The 20413-nt window shown below is 57.1% G+C and overlaps 2 protein-coding genes across 4 annotated transcripts; both read left to right on the forward strand.

The window, feature by feature from the left end:
* Positions 1-6827: 6827 nt before the first annotated feature.
* SPATA24 (spermatogenesis associated 24) lies at positions 6828-14058 on the forward strand. 3 transcript variants are annotated; one of them, XM_062189047.1, is made up of 6 exons: positions 6828-6966; positions 8360-8425; positions 8588-8718; positions 8807-8877; positions 13600-13702; positions 13781-14048. In XM_062189047.1, the coding sequence occupies exons 1-6, from the start codon at positions 6850-6852 to the stop codon at positions 13908-13910; spliced, it is 618 nt and encodes a 205-aa protein (XP_062045031.1). In that variant the 5' UTR covers positions 6828-6849; the 3' UTR covers positions 13911-14048. The 3 variants fall into 3 exon arrangements, with proteins under 3 accessions (XP_062045031.1, XP_062045032.1, XP_062045034.1); XM_062189048.1 differs by lacking the exon at positions 8360-8425 and having other exon boundaries at positions 13781-14058; XM_062189050.1 differs by lacking the exon at positions 13600-13702 and having other exon boundaries at positions 13781-14052.
* Positions 14059-15564: 1506 nt separating this feature from the next.
* Positions 15565-19809, forward strand: PROB1 (proline rich basic protein 1). The gene has a single exon (XM_062189051.1). It carries the CDS (start codon positions 15565-15567, stop codon positions 18589-18591), a length of 3027 nt encoding a protein of 1008 aa, XP_062045035.1. The 3' UTR covers positions 18592-19809.
* Positions 19810-20413: the final 604 nt, after the last annotated feature.

Raw genomic sequence — 20413 nt, forward strand, 5'->3', positions numbered from 1 at the left:
TTTATGCTAACTACATGGAGAAGCCATGCAGAGAGGACCAAGTAATTGAGCTGACAGCAAGAAGGGAGGACTAAAACAACGAAGTAATCCCAGCTCATGAGCAGAAAGGAGCTGCCTTATCAAGTCCTGCTCAGACTGAAGAATCATGGCATGAGATTGCAAACAATAAAACAATTGCTATGTTTTGTGGTGGTTTATAGGCACAGACAACCACACCATTTTGGCGGCCTTTCCCCATACCACCTACTCTATCCCTCTGATGCCATCCAATTCCAGTCGTTCATCCATTTCCACTGCAGTAGCCTCCTAGATCCTGGTCTCTTACCATCTCCAGAGGGCCTCCTCCAGTCCATACACTTCACTGCAATGAGAGGTCACTCACTTGCTTAAAATATTGCAGTAGCTTTCTTTTGCCCCCTGAATAAAAATCATCAAAGTAAGTCCACAGCATGGTCCACTATACTCAGCAAGGCTCCGCTCTGACAACTCCTGGCCTTACCCTACTGCCCTATCTATTTTTTAAATATTTTAATTTATTTATTTGAGAGGTAGAGTTACAGATAAAAAGAGGGAGAGACAATGAAAAAGGTCTTCCATCTACTGGTTCACTCCCTAAATGTGAACCACAGTGGAACTGGGCTGATCCGAAGTCAGGAGCCAAGAGCCTCTCCCAGATCTCTCACGAGAGGGCAGGAGCCCAAGGACTTGAGTCATCTTCCACTGCTTTCCCAGGCCAGTAGAGAGTTGGATTGGAAGAGGAGCAATTGGCACACAAACTGGCACCCATATGGGATGCCGGCACTGTAGGCAGAGGCTTAGCTTGCTACATCACAGTGCTGGCCCTCCATCAATCTTTTGCTTTTCGGCTATACCTTTTGCTCCAGGTATTTTGCATATGTTGGTCTCTCTCTCAAACCCTATCCTGCTATTGGCATTGTGGTTAAGCAGCAGGTTATACCATTGCCTATGACGCCAGCATCCCATATCAGAGCGCTGGCTCCCCACTTCTGATCCAGCTCCCTGCTAATGTGCATGGGAAAGCAGCAGAAGATGGCCCAAGTGATTGGTTCCCTGCACCCACATGGGAGACTCTGATGGAATTCCAGGCTAATGACTTGGTCCCAGCAGTTGATCTCTCTCTCTGTGCATCTTTTCATTTGTTCTGTCTCTTCCCCTCTCTTTCTCTCTCTCTCTCTAACTCTGCCTTACAAATAAATTTTTTAAAAATCTAAAAATAAGGCCGGCGCCGTGGCTCACTAGGCTAATCCTCCGCCTTGCAGCGCTGGCACTAGTCCCGGTTGGGGCACCGATCCTGTCCCGGTTGCCCCTCTTTCAGGCCAGCTCTCTGCTGTGGCCAGGGAGTGCAGTGGAGGATGGCCCAAGTGCTTGGGCCCTGCACCCCATGGGAGACCAGGAGAAGCACCTGGCTCCTGGCTTCGGATCAGCGTGGTACGCTGGCCGCAGCGCGCCTACCGCGGCGGCCATTGGAGGGTGAACCAATGGCAAAAGGAAGACCTTTCTCTCTGTCTCTCTCTCACTGTCCACTCTGCCTGTCAAAAAAAAAAAAAAAATCTAAAAATAAGGGGCCGGCGCTGTGGCACAACGGGTTAAAGCCCTGGCCTGAAGCACCAGCATCCCATATGGGCGCCGGTTTGAGTCCTGGATGCTCCTCTTCCAATCCAGCTCTCTGCTATGGCCTGGGATAGCAGTAGAAGATGGCCCAAGTCCTTGGGCCCCTGTACCCACATAGGAGACCTGGAAGAAGCTCCTGGCTCCTGGCTTTGGATTGGCACAGCTCCAGCCGTTGCAGCAATCTGGAGGGTGAACCAGCAGATGGAAGACCTCTCTCTCTGTCTCTACCTCTCTCTGTAACTCTGTCTTTCAAATAAATCTTTTTAAAAACCTAAAAATACAGGCCGGCGCCGCGGCTTGATAGGCTAATCCTCCACCTTGTGGCGCTGGCACACTGGGTTCTAGTCCCGATCAGGGCACCGGATTCTGTCCCAGTTGCCCCTCTTCCAGGCCAGCTCTCTGCTGTGGCCCGGGAGTGCAATGGAGGATGGCCCAAGTGCTTGGGCCCTGCACCCCATGGGAGACCAGGAAAAGCACCTGGCTCCTGCCTTTAGATCAGCGCGGTGCGCCAGCCACAGCGCACCGACCGTGGCAGCCATTGGAGTGTGAACCAATGGCAAAGAAAGACCTTTCTCTCTGTGTCTCTCTCTCTGTCCACTCTGCCTGTGGGGAAAAAAAAAAAAAAACTAAAAATACAATGAAAATATAAAAAAAAAGAACCTTGTCTCACTCACCTGCCCCTCCCCTCTTTGCTAAGTACCTCTCAGCTATCTATGAAGATACTAAGGTTTCAGCTCACACATCACATCTTCACAGAAGCTTTCGCCTTTACTGCAGCTTAGCCCAGACTAGGCTAAATCTCCCTTTAAATTACTCACATTCATCTCTTTCTCAGTACTTGTCATATCTATAGTATTATTTGAATGATGACATAATTTTGGATTTACTTGGGTGTTTATTTGATTATTGTCTGAGTCCCTCAGTCTGGTTTTTCTGAGATGAGCCTTAAAGGGAGTGACATGCCATCTGTCAAGGATTCTCTCTAGAAATGGAACAAAATGATTTTATTACCATTAAGGTGGAAGTCTGTGATTCCTTGGCCAAAGGATACAGCAGAAATGACAGCCAGGCCTGTAAACAGGCCCCAGTGTTAAGACACTGGCATCTTCCACTTCCTGTCAGTTTGAATGCTTTTGCTTTAACCCAGCCACCATGCTTGAGAAAGCCCAGGCATCCTATAGAGGAAAACCAAGACCTAGCTGAGCTCCCAGCTGATGGCACAAACTTGCCAGTCATGTTTGGGAGCCATCTTGAAGTAGAGCTTCTAACCCTCTGTTGAATCCTCCCTGCAGATAATACATGGAGCAGAGATGATCTATCGCCACAGAACCCTGCCCAAAATGCAGATTCATGAGCAAAGGGGTGGCATTGTGGTGCAGCAGCTTAAGCTACCACTTGTGATGCAAGCACCCCATATGAGAGCCAATTCATGTCCCTGCTACTCCACTTCTGACCCAGCTCTCGGCTAATGCTCCTGGGAAGGCAGCAGAAGATGGCCCAAGTACTTGGGTCCCTGTCCCCCTCTATGAGAGACTTGGGAGAAGCTACTAACTCCTGGTTCTGGCCTGGCCAGCCCCAGTCATTGCAGTCATTTGGGAGAGTGAACCAGTGGATGGAAGGTCTGTCTGTCTGTCTGTCTCTCTCTCTCTCTCTGTGTGTATAACTCTGTCTTTCAAATAAATTAATCTTTTTTTAAATTGTGGGTAGCTTGTTATACAACCAATAGATAACCACATCAACCAGGATGACACACTTGTGCAGGAAGACAGCAGGATCACAGACCACTTTGTGATGTCATGCTATCCTAGGGTTCACTGAGGACATGTGGACATGAGTAGGAGTCTGTGGTGGGCCCCAGAGAGACCTCCCTCATGTTGATGCTGGCATGCAGGTGCACATCTGGATCCAGGGATCGCTCTTGCTCCCAACCACTCATCTCCAAGGAACTAGCTCTGGAGCCTACTGCTCTCCAAGATTTTGTCTCAAACACACAAAGGAGTGCCTGATCCCACCCAAGCTGGTTAACAGTGAATGGCAGGGCCGGCACTGTGGCAGAGTAGGCTAAGCTTTCCCCTGCAGCACCAGCATCCCTATGGGTGCCAGTTCCTGTACTGGCTGCTCCTCTGGTGATCCAGCTCCCTGCTACCACCTGAGAAAGCAGAACGAGATTACTCAAGTCCTTGGGCCCCCCGCACCCATGTGGGAGACCCAGAAGAAGCTCCCGGGCTTCAAATCAGCCTAGCTCCCACTGTTGGTGGCCATTTGGGGAGTGAACCAGCAGATGGAAGACCTCTCTCTCTCCCTCTCCCTCTGTCTGTAACTCTGCCTCTCAAATAAAATAAAAAAATTTAAAAAAAGAGAGAGAGAGAGAAAATTAGAGAATGGCAAGCAACAGCCATCAGTTCCTCCTGAAATACCCTGGGGAAGGAACACAGCTCACTGAGAGGGCTCCGGGATCACTGCCCCAGAGGAATGCGTGGCTTTGTCCAGGCTGATTCAACATTCACGCCTGGCAGACCAGAGGGCTCTGTGCGAGGCATGCCATCTACACAGCACCCTCGTGGCCTGCAACCGGACCAATACCTCTTCTCTTTCCAAGTCCATGAACAAAAGCAAATTACTGAGCCTGGGACTGAAAAAAGTGTCTGTGCAAACAGAAAAACAACGCTTGCTTGTGAATTCCAGAAACCGGCCTTGGGAAAGCCAGCTTAAGTTGCAAAAGTAACCTGGTCCTCCACGGCCAGCGTGCCTGGAGGTTTGAGTTCACTGCAAAAGGGGACGACACAGTACTTTCCCTTTTTCTGATCCCAGCCAAATAACATTTTGCAGCTGCTTAGTGTGGCGAACATCCTACTGTTTCCTCCCCAAGATGAAGTCCAGCTGTCAAGCCGCTTCCCGAGGAATAACACTGGCATCCGAGACAGGGTTTCCAGACCCACAACCAGCTTGAGGAACTGACTCAACAGCCAGCCCCCTTTACCGCCTCCTTAAAACCCCCTCACTGAGGACCAGAGTTCCTGCGAGTGCTAATCTGAGACCCCCTCAATCCATCAACAGATAAAACTCTTACCCTCAAACCCTATCCTTTTTATTTTAGTAGCCACTAGCCCCAGGTAGCCATTTAAAAGTAAATTGGAAATAATCACTTTTTTAAAAAGTGTAAAAAGCAATTTCTCAGTCACATGAGTCACATTTCAAGCCCCGAACAGCCACGTGTGGCTTAGTGGATGCCATGCTGGACAGGGCAGCTGTGGGACATTTCCAGTACTGCAAGTTCTAGTGAACTGAGCTGTTTCAGGTTCTTTGAGAGAGGTCAACAGGATGCCCTTGCTACCAGGACCTGAGACTAAAAGCAACAACAGAAAATCCAGAACAAGGGCTGCCACTGAGACATCCACAGGGATGGTCACATTCGCCAGGCCACACATCCAGCCCAAAAATCCCCCACAGAACTTTAGAGTAGCCTGGGCAGCTTACCTCAACCTTCAGCTTCGCTTCCTGGTCACTGATGACATTTATTTTCTCCAAATTTCATTTAATAGTCATTTCCTGCTTGGTAGTACCAAATTTATCATTTTATCCATTATGTTCGACAAAAATTGCAGCACAGTATCATGGTTAAGAACATGGACTCCAGGTCCGGCGCCATGGCATAGCGGGTAAAGTTGACGCCTGCAGTGCCGGCATCCCATATGGGTGCTGGCTGCTCCATTTCCAATCCAGCTTTCTGCTATGGCCTGGGAAAGCAGAAGAAGATGACCCAAGGCTGGCACTGCGGCTCAATAGGCTAATCCTCCGCCTGCAGTGCCGGCACGCCCGGTTGGGGCGCCAGATTCTGTCCTGGTTGCTCTTCTTCCAGTCCAGCTCTCTGCTATGGCCCAGGAGTGCAGGAGGATGGCCCAGGTCCTCGGGCCCTGCACCTGCATGGAAGACCAGGAGGAAGCACCTGGCTCCTGGCTTCAGATTGGCACAGTGCATCGGCCGTAGCAGCCATTTGAGGGGTGAACCAACAGAAGGAAGACCTTTCTCTCTGTCTCTCTCTCTCACTAACTCTGCCTGTCAAAAAAAAAAAAAAAAAAAAAAAAAAAAGACCCAAGCTCCTGGATTCTGATTCGGATTGGCACAAGCTCCGGCTATTGCAACCATCTGGGGAAGATTTCTCTCTCTCTCTCTCTCTCTCTCTCTCTCTCTCTCTCTTCTCTCTCTCTCTCTCTCTCTCTCTCTCTCTCTCTCTCTCTCTGCCTCTGCCTTTCTGTAACTTTGCCTTTCAAACAACTCTTAAAAAAAAAAAAAAGGCTCCAGGGCAAATTTAGGGGAGTGAAACAGTGGATGCCTCTCCCTCCTCTCCCTTTCAAATAAAGAAATCCTAATACACACACACACAGACCCTGGAGTCAAACAGCTTACTAGTTTGGGTGGCCTTGGGCAAATTACTCATCTCACAGAGCTGCCTTTCCTCATCTGTAGAATGGGGTAATAGAATACTTCACAGGGTTATTCCGAGGATCACGTGAGATAGTCAAGACTGAAGAGGGCCGTGAAATACTGAACACACAATATATGTTGGTTCTGAGTTCCACCGAACTTCATCTTATTTGGGTTTCCAAAGACCAAACAAAAAAAAAGCCTTCGGTAGGGACTGCGGCAAAACCTCTTCCAGCTGCCTAGAGCCTGGCCCCGGGCATGAGGGCTCAAATCTGAAAGCCGTTCTTCCATCTTTCTCGGTCCATCTTCCTTGCTTCAGCTTCAGGCCCCTCAGTACTAAGTGGGTACCAGGAGGCTGGAGGGCCACGCTACGAGGGAACTGGGGGTTGGGGACCAGAAAGAGGCTCGTGAAGTTCCGGGTGCTGGGGCTGCCTGAGCGGCTTTTGCTTCCGGGTCATGCAGTTTCCCAGGCCCTGGAGAAGGCTGAGGGCCCCGTGTTGCCACCTCACACACACTTAAAGGAAGTACAAGCCAGGTCCTGCCTGCTCCTCGGGACTGCGTGGGAAACAGAAGACACACAAACTACAAACTACAAACGTCAGTTCCTCAGCGTTGTTTGAGGCTTCCCCGCCCCGGGCGGCTCCTTTAAAAGGTGGGGCCCCGTCCCTGCTACCAGAGGAAGTCACCGCCCCCGGTTGCCAGGGTGCTCTGTGGCGTCGCATTCTCATTGGCGGGCGACGGCCGCGAGGCGCCCAGGGGCAGCCATTTCCAACGAGCAGGCGGGGGCGAAAGATGGCGACGCCCCTCGGGTGGTCGCAGGGGGGCTCAGGGTCTGTGTGTCTCGCCTTCGACCAGCTGCGGGACGTGATTGAATCTCAGGAGGAACTGATCCACCAGCTGAGGAATGTGGTACGCACTCAGGAGCGCTCGGGGAGAGGCCGGAACGGACGTCTCGCCGGTGGGGGCGGGGCCAGGTGCAGCCTCGATTCAAGGGGCGTGGTTAGGGAACATTACCAGTGGCGTCATCGGGAAGCCGGGCTCAGCTAAGTCGCTGGTGGAGGTGGAGCCAAAAGGGGCGGGGCCTTCCTGAATATTTACCAGGGATTTTTTTTTTTTTTTTAATTTATTTGAAAGGTTCAGCGACAGAAAAAGCGAGGGAGAGAGAGGTTTTCCATTCGCTGGTTCATTCCCTAAATGCCCACAACAGCCTCGGCTGGGCCAGGCTGAAGCCAGGCGCCAGGAACTCCCTCTGGGTCGCCCAGGTGGGTGGCAGGGACCCAAGCACCTGAGCCATCACCTGCTGCTTCCCAGGCACATCAGCAGACGCTGGGTCGGAACCGGAGCAGCCATGACTGCATCTAGCACTTTGATAGGGGATGTGGACGCCCAAGGAGGGCCCTAACCAGTGGCACACAGGCTCCTTACCAGGAATTTTAAGTATAATCAAGCAACGTTCTACGCTCTCTGGTTGTTGAAGGGCCTCCATTTCCCCGTTGTTCGTAAAAATGACTTCACTAAATTTCTAAGGACGTCACGTGCCGGCGAGAAACTCAGTTGTCTCTTCCAGAGCCAAATGCAGTGTCAGGCCGAGCACAGCGAGCTCGGATTTGGCCCCTGCCACCTTGAGGGCCTCCATTTCTCTTGCTTTTGCCTTCTCAGTCGCCCTGGCTGATGGGTACAGGGTGTTGAAGCCGCAGGTTACCTCTCCAAGCCTGATAAAGTCCCGGTTTTGCTGGGTTTCTTGTTTTGCCTTGATAAGAAGGTTGAGATGCCTCTCCACTTCAGAAATAAATCTGGTTCACTTCTGTGTTTCACTCCAGTGATTCTTAGACAGTTTCTTCCCTTCTGGAAGTCGGTGTGGGTGACAGGAGAGGGACATGCAGTGTTTGCTGCCCTAACGTCCTAGCACAACACTGTATGCATCTCTAGGTCCCCACGCCTTTCCCTGGGGGCTGGCCTTGGCATCTGAGTTCCCACTGTCTGGACACTTGCCGCTCTGCCCTTCTTCTGCCCCATCCTACTTGGCAGTCAGATCTCAGGACTGATGTCACCTCCAGAAGCAGTCCTGCCTCTCCCCGGGCTGGGTCAGGGGCTCCTCTGGGCGCCGCAGGCCCTGTGCTTCTCCAGTACAGCACCTGTGTGGTAGAACGGCTGCCTCTGGGCTCTTCTCCATGAGGCTGGCGCTGAGCCTCAGTGGAGTGGAGTGCCAGTCTCCTCCTAGGAGCCCCTGGTTTGTCCTGGTCCCTGGAGGGCAGCCCCACTACCCAGTCCCAGGCCATCCCTGAGCCAGGCTCTGTTGCAGATTGTTCTCCAGGACGAAAACTTTGTCAGTAAAGAAGAGTTCCAGGCAGTGGAGAAGAAGCTGGTGGTGAGTACCGGCCTGAGCAGCTCCTGCTACGCCTGTTTCGCAGGATCCCTGTGGTTAGGCGGCAGTGAGGCCGTGTGCCTCTCTGATGAGGGGGCTGGTCCAGGGCGCCTAGGAGATCCACGATGGCTTGGGATGATGAGGTAACTGCTGCTGCCCTTGCAGGAGGAGAAAGCTGCCCACGCCAAGACCAAGGTCCTCCTGGCCAAGGAAGAGGAGAAGTTGCAGTTTGCCCTTGGAGAGGTAGAGGTGCTGTCCAAGCAGCTGGAGAAGGAGAAGATGGCCTTTGAAAAGGCGTGAGTGAGCCTCAGCGGGGCTGTGGGGGCCAAGGGCCTGGCCGCCTGCATCCCGCCTACCCTCTCCTCTCCTCTCTGCTCCCCCCAGGCTCTCCAGTGTCAAGAACAGAGTTCTGCAGGAGTCCAGCAAGAAGGACCAGCTTATCACCAAGTGCAATGGTAGGCGGGAGGCCTGTGCTCCCCCCAACGCGTACATACATGGGCTCTTCCCTAACAGTCCAGCGCCTGTGTCAAGGGCAGGGTTTCACCCCAACTTCTGTCCCCGGCTGAGGATACAGGCAGGCCAAGGCGGGCCACACCTTCGAAAAGGCCTTCAGGGACCAGGCAGGCCACGGAAATGAGGGAAGCAGTTGGCGTCCGGTATTCTTCACGGCCATAAAGGAACGGGCTCGCTCCCATTTTTCTCGAAACATACAACCTTCTTAGTCCACCTTTTGTCTTCCCACCTCTGACGGGTATTAGAGAGCGTGCGCTTGCGGCAAGCACGGTGGGCGCAGGGGGAGCGGGGCCGGTGCTGGTGTGCAGAGTGCGCCCTGTTGCCTGTGGCAATGGGGTCCAGGAGTACCAGGCCTTTCTTTAAAATAAGAATTTGGAAACCATGTCTTACTGGAGGCTTTTCTTTTTAGTGTGGGCACCTGAGTTTAAAATTTTTGAAAATGTGTTGTGGGCCACCAGTTTCCGCTCAGATGTGTGTGGCCCACCTCTTGGCCCAGGGTGCCAGGGTGGTAGGCACTTTGAGACAGCTACACCATGTCCCTAGACCTTGGGGACCCCTTGCTTTTCTTGGAATGCCAGCTACACTTGCCAGGCCAAACAAGTGGCTGTGGATTACTGCCGCACCCTCTGTGGCCTGTGCCACAGCACATCTCTGTAGCTTAGCGACCAGAACCCCAGAGGTTTAAGCTGCTTCCTTTCTCTGTCCTCCAGGCAAGGCTTTCACTGGTAAGATGCCAACCGGCTTTTTTTCTTTTTTTAAATTTATTTTTATTTATTTAAGAGACAGAGACACACCCATACAGAGAAAGGGAACGAGCTCCCATCTGCTAGTCTAGTCCCCAAATGCCCAGAGCAGCTGGGGTGAGCCAGAGCCAAGCTGGGAGCCAGGAGCACAGTCCAGGTCTCCCACATGGGTGGCCGGGACCCAGCATCTTGAGCCATTACCACTGCCTTCTGCATTTCTGTGTTAGCAGAAAGCTGGAACCAGGAGCCAGGCCAGTAACCAAACCCACATCTTCACGAGGGGCATGGACGTCTTAACTGCTAGGCTGAACGTCCACGGCCAGGCTCACACCTTGAGCTGGCTGGGTAGGCAGATAGGCCTCGTAGTTGTCTGACCAGTGGCTTCTGCAAGAGCCTCCTGGGGCCCAGGAGCCGGTCAGTGCCTCCATGGTCAAGGCTGCAGCTTCCCTCTCTCAGGCATCCCCTGCTTCTCTAAGAACCTGGGGTTTTCTTTCCTGCTGAAACCAGAGACACCCTTCCTCCAGGGCATTTGCTTCTATAAATCAGCCAGGGCTTGTGGGGGAGTGTGTGTGCTGTGGGGACAGGGCCTGGCTGGCTCCCCCTGGAATGTCCTGAGCCCCTGTCCCCCACCAGAGCCAGTGGTTTGAACCTCACCCTGGCCTGTGCTCTCCAACCCCCCACAACCTCACTACATAGTTGTTGATTCTTCTGAAGGGGATTTTCTCAACATTACCTCCTCAGGTGCCACAGGCTTGTATCTGAACAGTGTCACATACATTTCTAGTTCTGTACCCGGAAGAACAGCACAAGCAGCTGACTGGGATTAGCGGGGCGACCATGGGGAGGTCAGCAGTCCTGGTCCTGCTGCCTGGCCAGCCCACATTTCCATTCTCCCCTTCGCTGTCTTTCCTCTTTTCCATGTGTGCCTTTAAAAAAATTATTTATTCTTGGCTGGCGCCGTGGCTCAATAGGCTAATCCTCCGCCTTGCGGCGCCAGCACACCGGGTTCTAGTCCTGGTTGGGGCACCGATCCTGTCCCGGTTGCCCCTCTTCCAGGCCAGCTCTCTGCTGTGGCCAGGGAGTACAGTGGAGGATGGCCCAAGTGCTAGGGCCCTGCACCCCATGGGAGACCAGGATAAACACCTGGCTCCTGCCTTCGGATCAGTGCAGTGCGCCGGCCACAGTGCGCCAGTCGCGGTGGCCATTGGAGGGTGAACCAACGGCAAGGAAGACCTTTCTCTCTGTCTCTCTCTCTCACTGTCCACTCTGCCTGTCAAAATTTAAAAAAAAAAAAAAATTTATTCTGAAAGGCAGAGTTACAGGGAGAGGGAGAGACAGGGAGAGAGCGAGCTTCCATGCACTAGTTCACTCCCCCAAGTGATTGTCATAGGCAGGCTGAAACCAGAAGCCAGGAGCTTCTTCAGGGTCTCCCACGTGGATCGTGGGGGCCCAAGCACCTGGGCTGTCCTCCACTGCTTTCCTAGATGCATTAGCAGGGAGCTGGATCGGAAGTGGATCAACCAAAGACACGAACCAGTGTCCATATGGGATTCCTTCGTCATTGTAAGCAGAGACTTAACCTGCTGCACCACAGGGCTTGCCCCCCATGTTGTACCTTTTTACCTGATCATCTCTTCGGAAATCTTAAATGCTTCAGCAGTCAACATTTTCAGGATTTGTACTCATACTCTAGGTCATTCATTCCCCCCCACCCCCCCATTTTTTAAAAAGATTTATTTATTTTGAAAGAGTTACAGAGAAGGAGAGACAGAGATCTTTTTTTCTTTTTGTATTATTTATTTATTTTTTTAAATTTTTTTTTCCATGAGCCTTTTTTAGAGACAGAGATTTTTTTTTTTTTTTTTTTTGACAGGCAGAGTGGACAGTGAGAGAGAGAGAGACAGAGAGAAAAGTCTTCCTTTGCTGTTGGTTCACCCTCCAATGGCCGACGCAGCCCGCGCGCTGCAGCTGGCGCACCACGCTGATCCGAAGGCAGGAGCCAGGTGCTTCTCCTGGTCTCCCATGGGGTGCAGGGCCCAAGCACTAGGGCCATCCTCCACTGCACTCCCGGGCCACAGCAGAGAGCTGGCCTGGAAGAGGGGCAACCAGGACAGAATCCGGCGCCCCGACCAGGACTAGAACCCGGTGTGCCAGTGCCACAAGGCGGAGGATTAGCCTATTGAGCTACGGCACTGGCCCGAGACAGAGATCTTCTATCTGCTGGTTCACTCCCCAGATGGCCACAGTGGCCAGAGCTGAGCCAGGCTGAAGTCAGGAGCCAGAAGGCTCTTCCAGGTCTTCCACATGGGTATGGGGCCTAAGCACTTAGGTCATCTTCCACTGCTTTTCTCAGGCCATTAGCAGGGAGCTGGATCAGCAGTGGAACAGCTGGGACTCAAACCAGTGCTCATATGGGATGCTGCATTGCAGGCGGTGGCTTTATCCCGCTGTGCCACAGCGCTGGCCCCTAGGTCATTCATCCTTGCCGAGCCCTTAAAGACAGTGTGATATTTTTCCTGTGTGGGTCAGAATCTTGCAGGGCCCTGTGAGGGGCAATTGTGTCCATGAAGCACTCCAGACCCCTACAGCTTCCTGGGGTTTTGTTCCTTGTGTCCCATGTGTGCTTTCTCTGAGGAGCCTTTGCCCATCACTCTTATTGGTCCTCCCCACTCCCACCCCCCAAGGAGGAGGGGCCATCTCTGTCCCTGAAGAGAGCAGGTCTGCCCAGGAGGCGCCCTGCCCAGTGCAGTAATCCTGTCCCATCACCGTGACCTATATTAAAACACATCCTTGTTCTGTTCTCCAATCAGTTCCTGAGTTTTGGAACTTTACTTTCCTTGAGGGCAAGGACCCCCTTCTACCGCCATCACTGAAGCCTCAGCCCAGGGCTGAGCATCTGGCCCGCCCATATAGGTCTGCTTGGACTTGAGTGACTGAACTGGTCCTAACCTCCCAGGGGACATCCTGTTCACTGCATCTACTGTGTGTCAGCTACTGTTTTAGGCTTTAGGGATAAAGGAGTGAACATACAAAAACCCCTGTCCTGGGGGCCTCACACGCCAGCTAGGGAGAAGAGAAATGAGTGTAATATGTGGCGTTGTTAGGCAGAAAAATAAAGCAGGAAAAGTAGTGGGAAGGGTTGTCAGTTTTAGATCAAGGAGGGTCTCGCCAAGGAGGTGACATCTACAAAGCGAGTGCCTTCATCTCCCTGGCTTTGCAAAGACCCGCCTACCTGCCCAGGAACCTTTGCCCTTACCAAGATCCCCTGGTCCAAAATAGAATTGTGAAGTCACTAATGTCATCAGACATTGCCCACCCCCAGACTCCATAATAAACTCATTCAGACTACGTATTAGCAACCCCAAGAGTACCTGAAAAAGTGCATGGAAAATGGAATGAAAAGGTGTTTATCGTGATGAAAAGTTTTTGAAATCCATGTGTACAAGTCTTCAAAGGTTTATGGAAGTACATTGTTATTTTCTACTTGGATTGCAAAATTCTTTGTCAAAATAAAACTTGCCTTTGCTCGGAGTGCCTGGGTCAAGGTCCTGGCTCCACTTCAAATTCCACCTTCCTGAAAATGGGAGGCAGCAGGTGAGGGCTCAAGTGGTTGAGTCCCTGGCACTCTCTCGTGGGAGACCTGGATTGAATTCTGGTCTCCTGGCTTTACCTTGGCTGTTGGGGGCATTTGAGGAATGAACCAGTGGATAGGAGATCATTTTGTTTCTCTGCCTTTCAAATAAACAATAAATAAAAATTAAACTTGCCTTTTAATTCCATTTTTTTCCATGAATGTGTTAATTCACGGAGAACTGATGGGTGGGAGGAGCCAAGTTCTAGAAGGTGCTGTGAGGGAATGCCTTAACGCAAGAAGCGGCCTGTAGGATGGAACCCCCTCCTCCCTGCCTCTCTCCCCCACAGAAATTGAGTCTCACATTATAAAGCAAGAAGATATACTTAATGGCAAAGAGAATGAGATTAAGGAGTTGCAGCAAGTTATCAGCCAGCAGAGACAGATCTTCAGGTGAGGCACCGGGCCACACTGGGGGCTGTTTGTGGAAGTGGGGAGCCTGACCTCTGGCTGCTGCTGGCTCCCTTGCAGGAATCATATGTCCGACTTCCGGATCCAGAAGCAGCAGGAGAACTACATGGCCCAGGTGCTGGACCAGAAGCATAAGAAAGCGTCGGGGACGCGGCAGGCCCGGAGCCACCAGCGTCTCAGGGACAAATAAAATGGCGGTAGCCTTCCTTATTCTCCGGCAGTAATGCCCAACCTCAGCCTTCTCTGCTCTGGGGAGTCCGCAGCTCTGCCCCTCCCGTCCCATCCCCGTGAGTCCCCTCACGCCGGGCCTGACCTCCAGGGAAGGGGCAAGGGAAGAGGCAGCAGGCATTTCTGCCGGCCTGCCTGCCCGCCTTGGTGACCTCAGTGTCCATTCACCAGGGCCTGGGGAGGGGACAGGCCTCAGACCACTCCTGAGCCCCACAGGAGATGCTGCTCAGGCCTCCAACCCATGCTGTAGCCCCTAGAGTGCCGCAGGTGGGCTGGCTTCTAGCAGGCATGGCCCCTTTTTGGTATTTAATCTCTTCTGTACAAGCAGCCTGGCAACACCAGGAACATCCCCCTCTCCCCAGCACGCTGATCAAGTGACATCTGCCTAGGTTGGCTCCAGGGCAGGCCGGGCTGTGTGGAGTGCACTCCAGAGCCCACGGGCTCCAGCACGGCAGCCTGGGCAGCTGCCTGGCACCGTGTGGCGGGACTACTGCCCTGAGAATCCCACCTGCAGCCCTTCCACCTCCTCAGAGGAGCGCAGCCGTCCTCAGGAAGGGAGGCAGCAGAAAGACGATGCTGGGTCTGTTTTCAATGTGGGCAGAGCCTGGGACCTGGTGGAGTTGACCAGGCAGGGCCAGAGGTGATGGACATAGCTTCAGAGCCCCCGGGATTGTGTCTGGGAGTCTGCTGGTGACACCCGGGCCGGGGCCCCTGCTGCAGGGGAGTCAGACCTGCCAGGTCCAGGGTCAGCATGTGAGAGGCCTGTGCTCTCGCTCCAGAGCCAGCTGGGGCCTGAGTCACAGCAGGACCTTGAAAGCAGAAGATTAAGGGCAAGTGGGGCCGTTGTCAGAGGACAATGACAGGTGTCCCTACTTCCCAAAGGGGGCAGGGAATAAGGGCCTTGTGAGGGCCTGGGGGAGCCAGAGGCTGGCAAGGGAGCCCACATCAGCGCTTGGGGTTCGCTCTGAGTGTTACGGCAGCTCATTAAAGCTGGCGCTTTCCACTCTAGCCACTTCCAGTAGGTTCCACCAAGGGCAAAGGATCCTGCCAAGGACAGCACCTTTCTGAGGCCCCAGCACAACTGTGGAGCCAGGGGACTTCTCCAGCCACACTCCTATCCAAGGGGTGTGTGTGAGGGGGTCAGGGAAGGGGGCGGGTGCACACTCACAGCTCTGACGCCAGCCCTGAGAACCGGGGAGGTGGGCTGCAGGTGACAGTGCCCCGGCTCGCACCCCTGATCTGCACGCCACAGCGCTGCTCCTCAGCCTCCTCACCTGGTGTGGGCGGACTCGGGCACCAAAGTTTCCAAAGCCTGGCCTGGTGACAGCCCACGCCCGCGTTCCACAGGCGCTGCAGCCAGTGCCCGGTGCGTTCGGCAGAGGGGGGTGCCAGTGCCCGGCAAGGGGGTGCGTTCTGCAGAGGGGTGCGTGGGACTGGGACCAAGCCTCAGGTCCTTCCAGCTGCCGACGCCGCTGGCCCCTGAGCGGACGCGGCCGCTTTAAGGCGCCGTGACCCCAGGCCTCCTCGGCGGGCGGGGGTGGGGGTGGGGCGGGGACAGTGCCGGCGCCACTGCGGAGGCCGTGCGTGGGAGGCAGTGCGCGGCGTCCGGCCCCACCATGCTGACCGCGCTCGCGCTGCCAGCCCTGCCCCGGCTCCGGCCGCGGCTTCCCGCCCCTGCGCGGCGCCAGGACTCCTCGGGTTCGTCCAGCTCCTACCACACGGCCCCGGGTTCTCCAGAGCCCCCGGACTCAGGACCGGACGCAGAAGGCCGGGCGAGCTGGCCCTGGGTGGCCCCTGGGCAGGGGGCGGGCGCGCAGCCTCGCCTGTCCGTCAGCGCCCAGAATAGCCGCCAGCAGCCCTGGGCCGGCTCGGGTTTCCCGCGAGGCCCGGGCTCCGGCCCGCGGCCACCCCAGCCCCAGCTGCGCATGCTGCCGTCGGGGGAGATGGAAGTCATCTTCAGCACCGGACCCCTGTTTGGCCGTTCGGACGGGGAGGATCGTGAGGTGCAACAGCTTACGGCCCCCGCTTGCAGCAACCTCTCGCCGCCGCGGCCATCGCCTCCCGTCCTGGCCTCCCCACAGCCGCAGGCCCCCGACGGTGCCGCCCGCTGGGCCACCTACCTGGAACTGCAACCCCGTGGGCCGAGTCCTGCCTCCTCGGCGCAGTTCGAGTGCGTGGAGGTGGCACTGGAAGAGCGTACAGCGCCCGTCAGGAATCGGACGGTGCCCAAGCGTCAGATCGAGCTGCGCGCCCGGCCCCGGAGTCCCCCGCAGGCGACCGGCGCCCCGCGCCCTCGGCTGCTCCTGCGCACCGGCTCCCTGGATGAGTCTCTGGGCCGCCTGCAGGCAGCTGCAAGCCTCGTGCAGACGGCGCTGGCCAGAAAACTGAGCCCCGCGGCCCCGGCCCCGGCCCCGCGCAGCGCCACCTTTGGGCCCACAGTGCGCCCAGAACCTGCTGCTCGAGAAACGGTCCGCAGCAGTCGCGTGGTCCCGGAGGAGGCCAGGTCTCGGCCGCCCCGCGCACAGGACAGTTCGGCTGCCGCCAGAGCCCCACGGCCTTGGCCCAGTCTCCGCGAACGCGCGATTAGGCGCGACAAGCCCGCGCCCGGGACCGAGCCGCTCGGCCCCGTTAGTTCCAGCATCTTCCTGCAGTCGGAGGAGAAGAGCCAAGAGGTTCGCAACCAGGGGCCCAAGACTCGGTTCTCCCAGGGGACTCCGGGTCAGACCGTCCCAAGGGCACGGAGTCCGCCTTTCGAGTCCAGGGCCCCCTGGGAGGTTCCGAGCAGGGCTGTGAGGCCCAGAAGCCCCTCCCCTCCGTGGCAGGCTCCAAATGGGGCGGTGCGGGGTCCTCGCTGCCGGTCCCCCCAGAGCCTGTCCGCGCGGGATCACACTGTTCGCAGGGTGAGTAGCCCGTCGTTCCCCGAAGCATCCTCTGCGGCGGAAAACCGGGATCCAGCAGTCGAGGAAACGGTGAGCAGGAGGAACCTTAGCCCTCCGGCCCCTTCCCCGCTCAGTCAGGGGGGTGCCAGAGCACGGAGCCCGTCCCCCGAAGCGCCTTTCCCTTGGGAAGCTGCACATCCAGCCATCGGGGACGCCCTGGAGCGGGGTAGGAGCCCGTCCCCGTCGGCCTCATGCCCACGGGGGGCTCCGGATCGTCCTGCTGGAACGTGGAGCCCGTCACCCCAAGAAATATGGGATCCCGCAGGGCGAGGCTCCCCCGCAGGATTTGCACGCGGAGCTCTGAATGGTGAAGCTCGTGAGGAGGCCGCGCCGCACACGCCATCCGCACCCGGGACTCCAGAACCACCAGACGCGCAGAGTCGGTCCACGCGGGAGATTCCGGATCTTGACTTCCCAGGCTGTCAGCTGTCGCCAGAGGTGGCTGCATTCGAACTGTCCCGCGGTCACCTCGTGGGCACCCCGGACGCCGCCGCGCGCCCAGAAGCTTCGAGTCCTGGAGAAGCAGCCTTGGAGCGACCGCGCGTGACCATTCCGCGGCCCCGGGACGTGCGCAAGATAGTGAAGACTACGTACGCGCCCAGCTTCCCCGCGGCGGGCCCAGCCTCAGCGCCACCTGCTCCTCCCGCCGGACCCTGCTCGGAGGAGGGCGCCGCACCGCAGACGCACGAGCTCCAGGCGCTGGGGGCCTCCGCCCCGGCTCACTACACTTCGGTTTTTCTCAAGGACTTTCTGCCAGTCGTGCCGCACCCCTATGAGCCCCCAGAGCTGCCCCTCGACACGGTCCCCCGCGAAGCCCCGCAGCCCAACGGGGCCCCGCGGCGGCGGGCGGAAAACAGCACGGCGAAACCCTTCGCGCGCACCGAGATCCGCCTGCCTGGCGCTCTGGCCTTGGGCCGTCGGCCGGAGGGAACCTCGGCGGTGCGAGTGCGCGGTCCCGACGGACAGAGCCGGGGCGTCGAGGCCCAGCGCCTCGTCCCCGACGGCGGGGGTCGGACCAGCCCTCCAGCGGGCGTTCGCACCTCACCCCCGCGGTCCCCTGTGGGGCCCTGCCTCGACTCCCCTCAGGGGCACCCCAACTCCAGTCCTGGGGCGGCGCCGCCGGCGGACCCCGAACCCGCGGCCGCTGCCCCGGCGCCGCCCCCGCCCGAGGCGCGGGCTCCGGCCGGAAGGACGGCCCCGCGCCAGCCCCGCGCCGCCTCCGCGCCGCCCACGGACCGCTCCCTGCAGTGCGCCTCTCAGGCGATGCGCAAGCTCCCGGCGGCAGCGCAGCCGGGCAAGGTCCTGGTGGACCCGGAGAGCGGTCGCTACTACGTCGTGGAGGCTCCGCGGCAGCCGAGGCTGCGGCTGCTCTTCGACCCCGAGAGCGGGCAGTACGTGGAGGTGCTGCTGCCGCCGTCGTCGCCGGCGCCGCCCCGCCACGTCTATGCCCCGATGGCCCTGGGACCCGGCTTCTATCCGCCCGCCTACGGGCCTATCCCCGGCTTCTCGCTGCCGCCGTCCCCCGGCCCGCCAGCCCTCAGCAGCCCCCAGCTTCCCTGGGCCTCGGAGCCCGGACTCCTGGACGGGCTATACCACCTGGCGCCGAGCGGGACCCCCAGCCCCGCCGCGCCGCTGCTCCTCTGCGCCCCGCCCCCCAGCTCGGGGCCAGCCCAGCTAGGCAAGGGCACCTTGTTCCCGTTGTGAAGCCCACGGGGCTGCCGCCCGCAGACGGCCTTGGGCGCTCTGGAGTCCTAAGCCCTGCCCCACCAGACCTCAGACCGGAAGTGGCCTTCAGAGGGGGTATCCAAGACCCCTGGGCTGATGGAGCTCGGGAGTGGCTGTCTACTCCTCCCCTCCCCTGCCCTTTCCCAGGCGTTCCCAGGGCGTGGTGTGTTTGTGTATGTGTGTATGCAGGCAAGCAAATACTTAACAAGCGAAGGGTCTTAGGAGCCGACTGGAGGAGGTACCGGGCCTCCCCTGGCGCAGCAGGGCACAAGGCTGCTCCCAGAGATGGCGAGCTGTCTCCCTGCAGGCGCGCCCAAGCGGAGACAGAGCAGGCCTCGGGCACTGCGGCCCAGGGGAAGGTCTCTGGCTAGCATCTCTTCTTCCCAAGAGGAGCTGAGCTTTGACTTGGGAAGCAACCGGGAGAAGCGGCCAGTGCAAGCCCCCAGGCAGGCGGGGTCTGAGAAAGGAGCCAGGCAGATGGCAGGTGGAGATGGAGTGAGGAAGTAACAGGGAAGGGCTGTGGAGCTGGAATGTGGGGTGGGAGGACTGGGGATGAGGTGGGCCTAGGGGCTGTGCCTCCAGCTGGCAGCCCCACTCAGCCAGCCCAAAGCCAGGCTGGCTCCTCCTGGGGCCAAGGGTGGGGGCTTCCGCCATTCTCCCCCAGGTAGGGGCTGGTGAAATGAGTCAGCAGGAAGGACTTAGAAGAGGGAGGGAGGTTGGGCTGTTGTCCCGAGGGGCCTCTGACCCCTCTAGGTGCTGGGGTCTCAGCTGGTGATACGGCAGTGATGCCCGGAGAGGCCAATCCCGCAGGCTGATCACAGCACGGGAAGGGACATGACCCAGCGTCCAGGCTCCAGTTGCCCTGAGAGCCCAAGAGCCGGAGGGGGGAGGTGGTCAGTGTGCAGTTCTCAGCCTGCAGTGGCTGGGTCTTGCTGGACTGGTATGTGACATGAGGAGGCCGGGAAGGGCCAGTGTCAGGGAGGGGGGTGCATGGTTCTCGTTCCAGGCCTGCAGGGGGTGGTGCCTTGGAGTCCTTGTCCCTCTGCCCTGGATTGGAGATTGACCAGGACAGTGGTGATTCCTAATCCCTTCTTGTCCAGAGACTCTGGACCTGATGGTATGAAGGGCCCTTGGCTACCCCTGGGCACCTCACCCTCATCCTGTTGTGCAATAAATTGCTGACCCACGGAGCCACGATGGCTGAAATGACTGGTGTATGGTATATGATTTCCTGCTGTAGCCTCTTATGTGCCCCACAATGCCCTTCCATGCCTGGGTACAGTATGGGTGGAGGGGACGCTAGGGACAGAGACCAGGTATGCTTCCACACACTATGCGTCCCCTGCCTCAGCAAATTTGTCCCCTAGAAAGTGAGCCCAAGACTGGCAACCACATCTGCACCTTCATTCCTGCTGGTGGCTGAGTGGCCACAGGGCTGGGGTCAGGCTTAGGCACTGATCTCAGCAAGACCCCTCTGTTTGACTCTGGATTTGCCACTTTGAGCTTCTGTGTCCTCAGAAGGAGAAAAAAGATAACCTTCGCTAACCGTCTCCTCCCACAGGGTGCTCTGCACAGTGCCTGCCACCGGCCAGATCACAGGGGCAGGGGGAATCGCCCCCCCGCCTCCTTGTCCCAACCCGGCATGTCCCCTGGCCTCACTGCTCCCTGCAAAATGGGGCTGTGAGCCGGGGCCAGGATCTCGCTAGAGGGAGTGTACACGTGGCATCTCCAGGGCCCAGGGGGAGGGGGAGGGGTGAGAGGGGTGAAGTGTCGGTTCCCCATTGGTCTGGGCCAGTAGCGG

The sequence above is a fragment of the Lepus europaeus genome, chromosome 4 (genome assembly GCF_033115175.1).
Source record: "Lepus europaeus isolate LE1 chromosome 4, mLepTim1.pri, whole genome shotgun sequence".
In the NCBI taxonomy this organism is placed as follows: domain Eukaryota; kingdom Metazoa; phylum Chordata; class Mammalia; order Lagomorpha; family Leporidae; genus Lepus; species Lepus europaeus.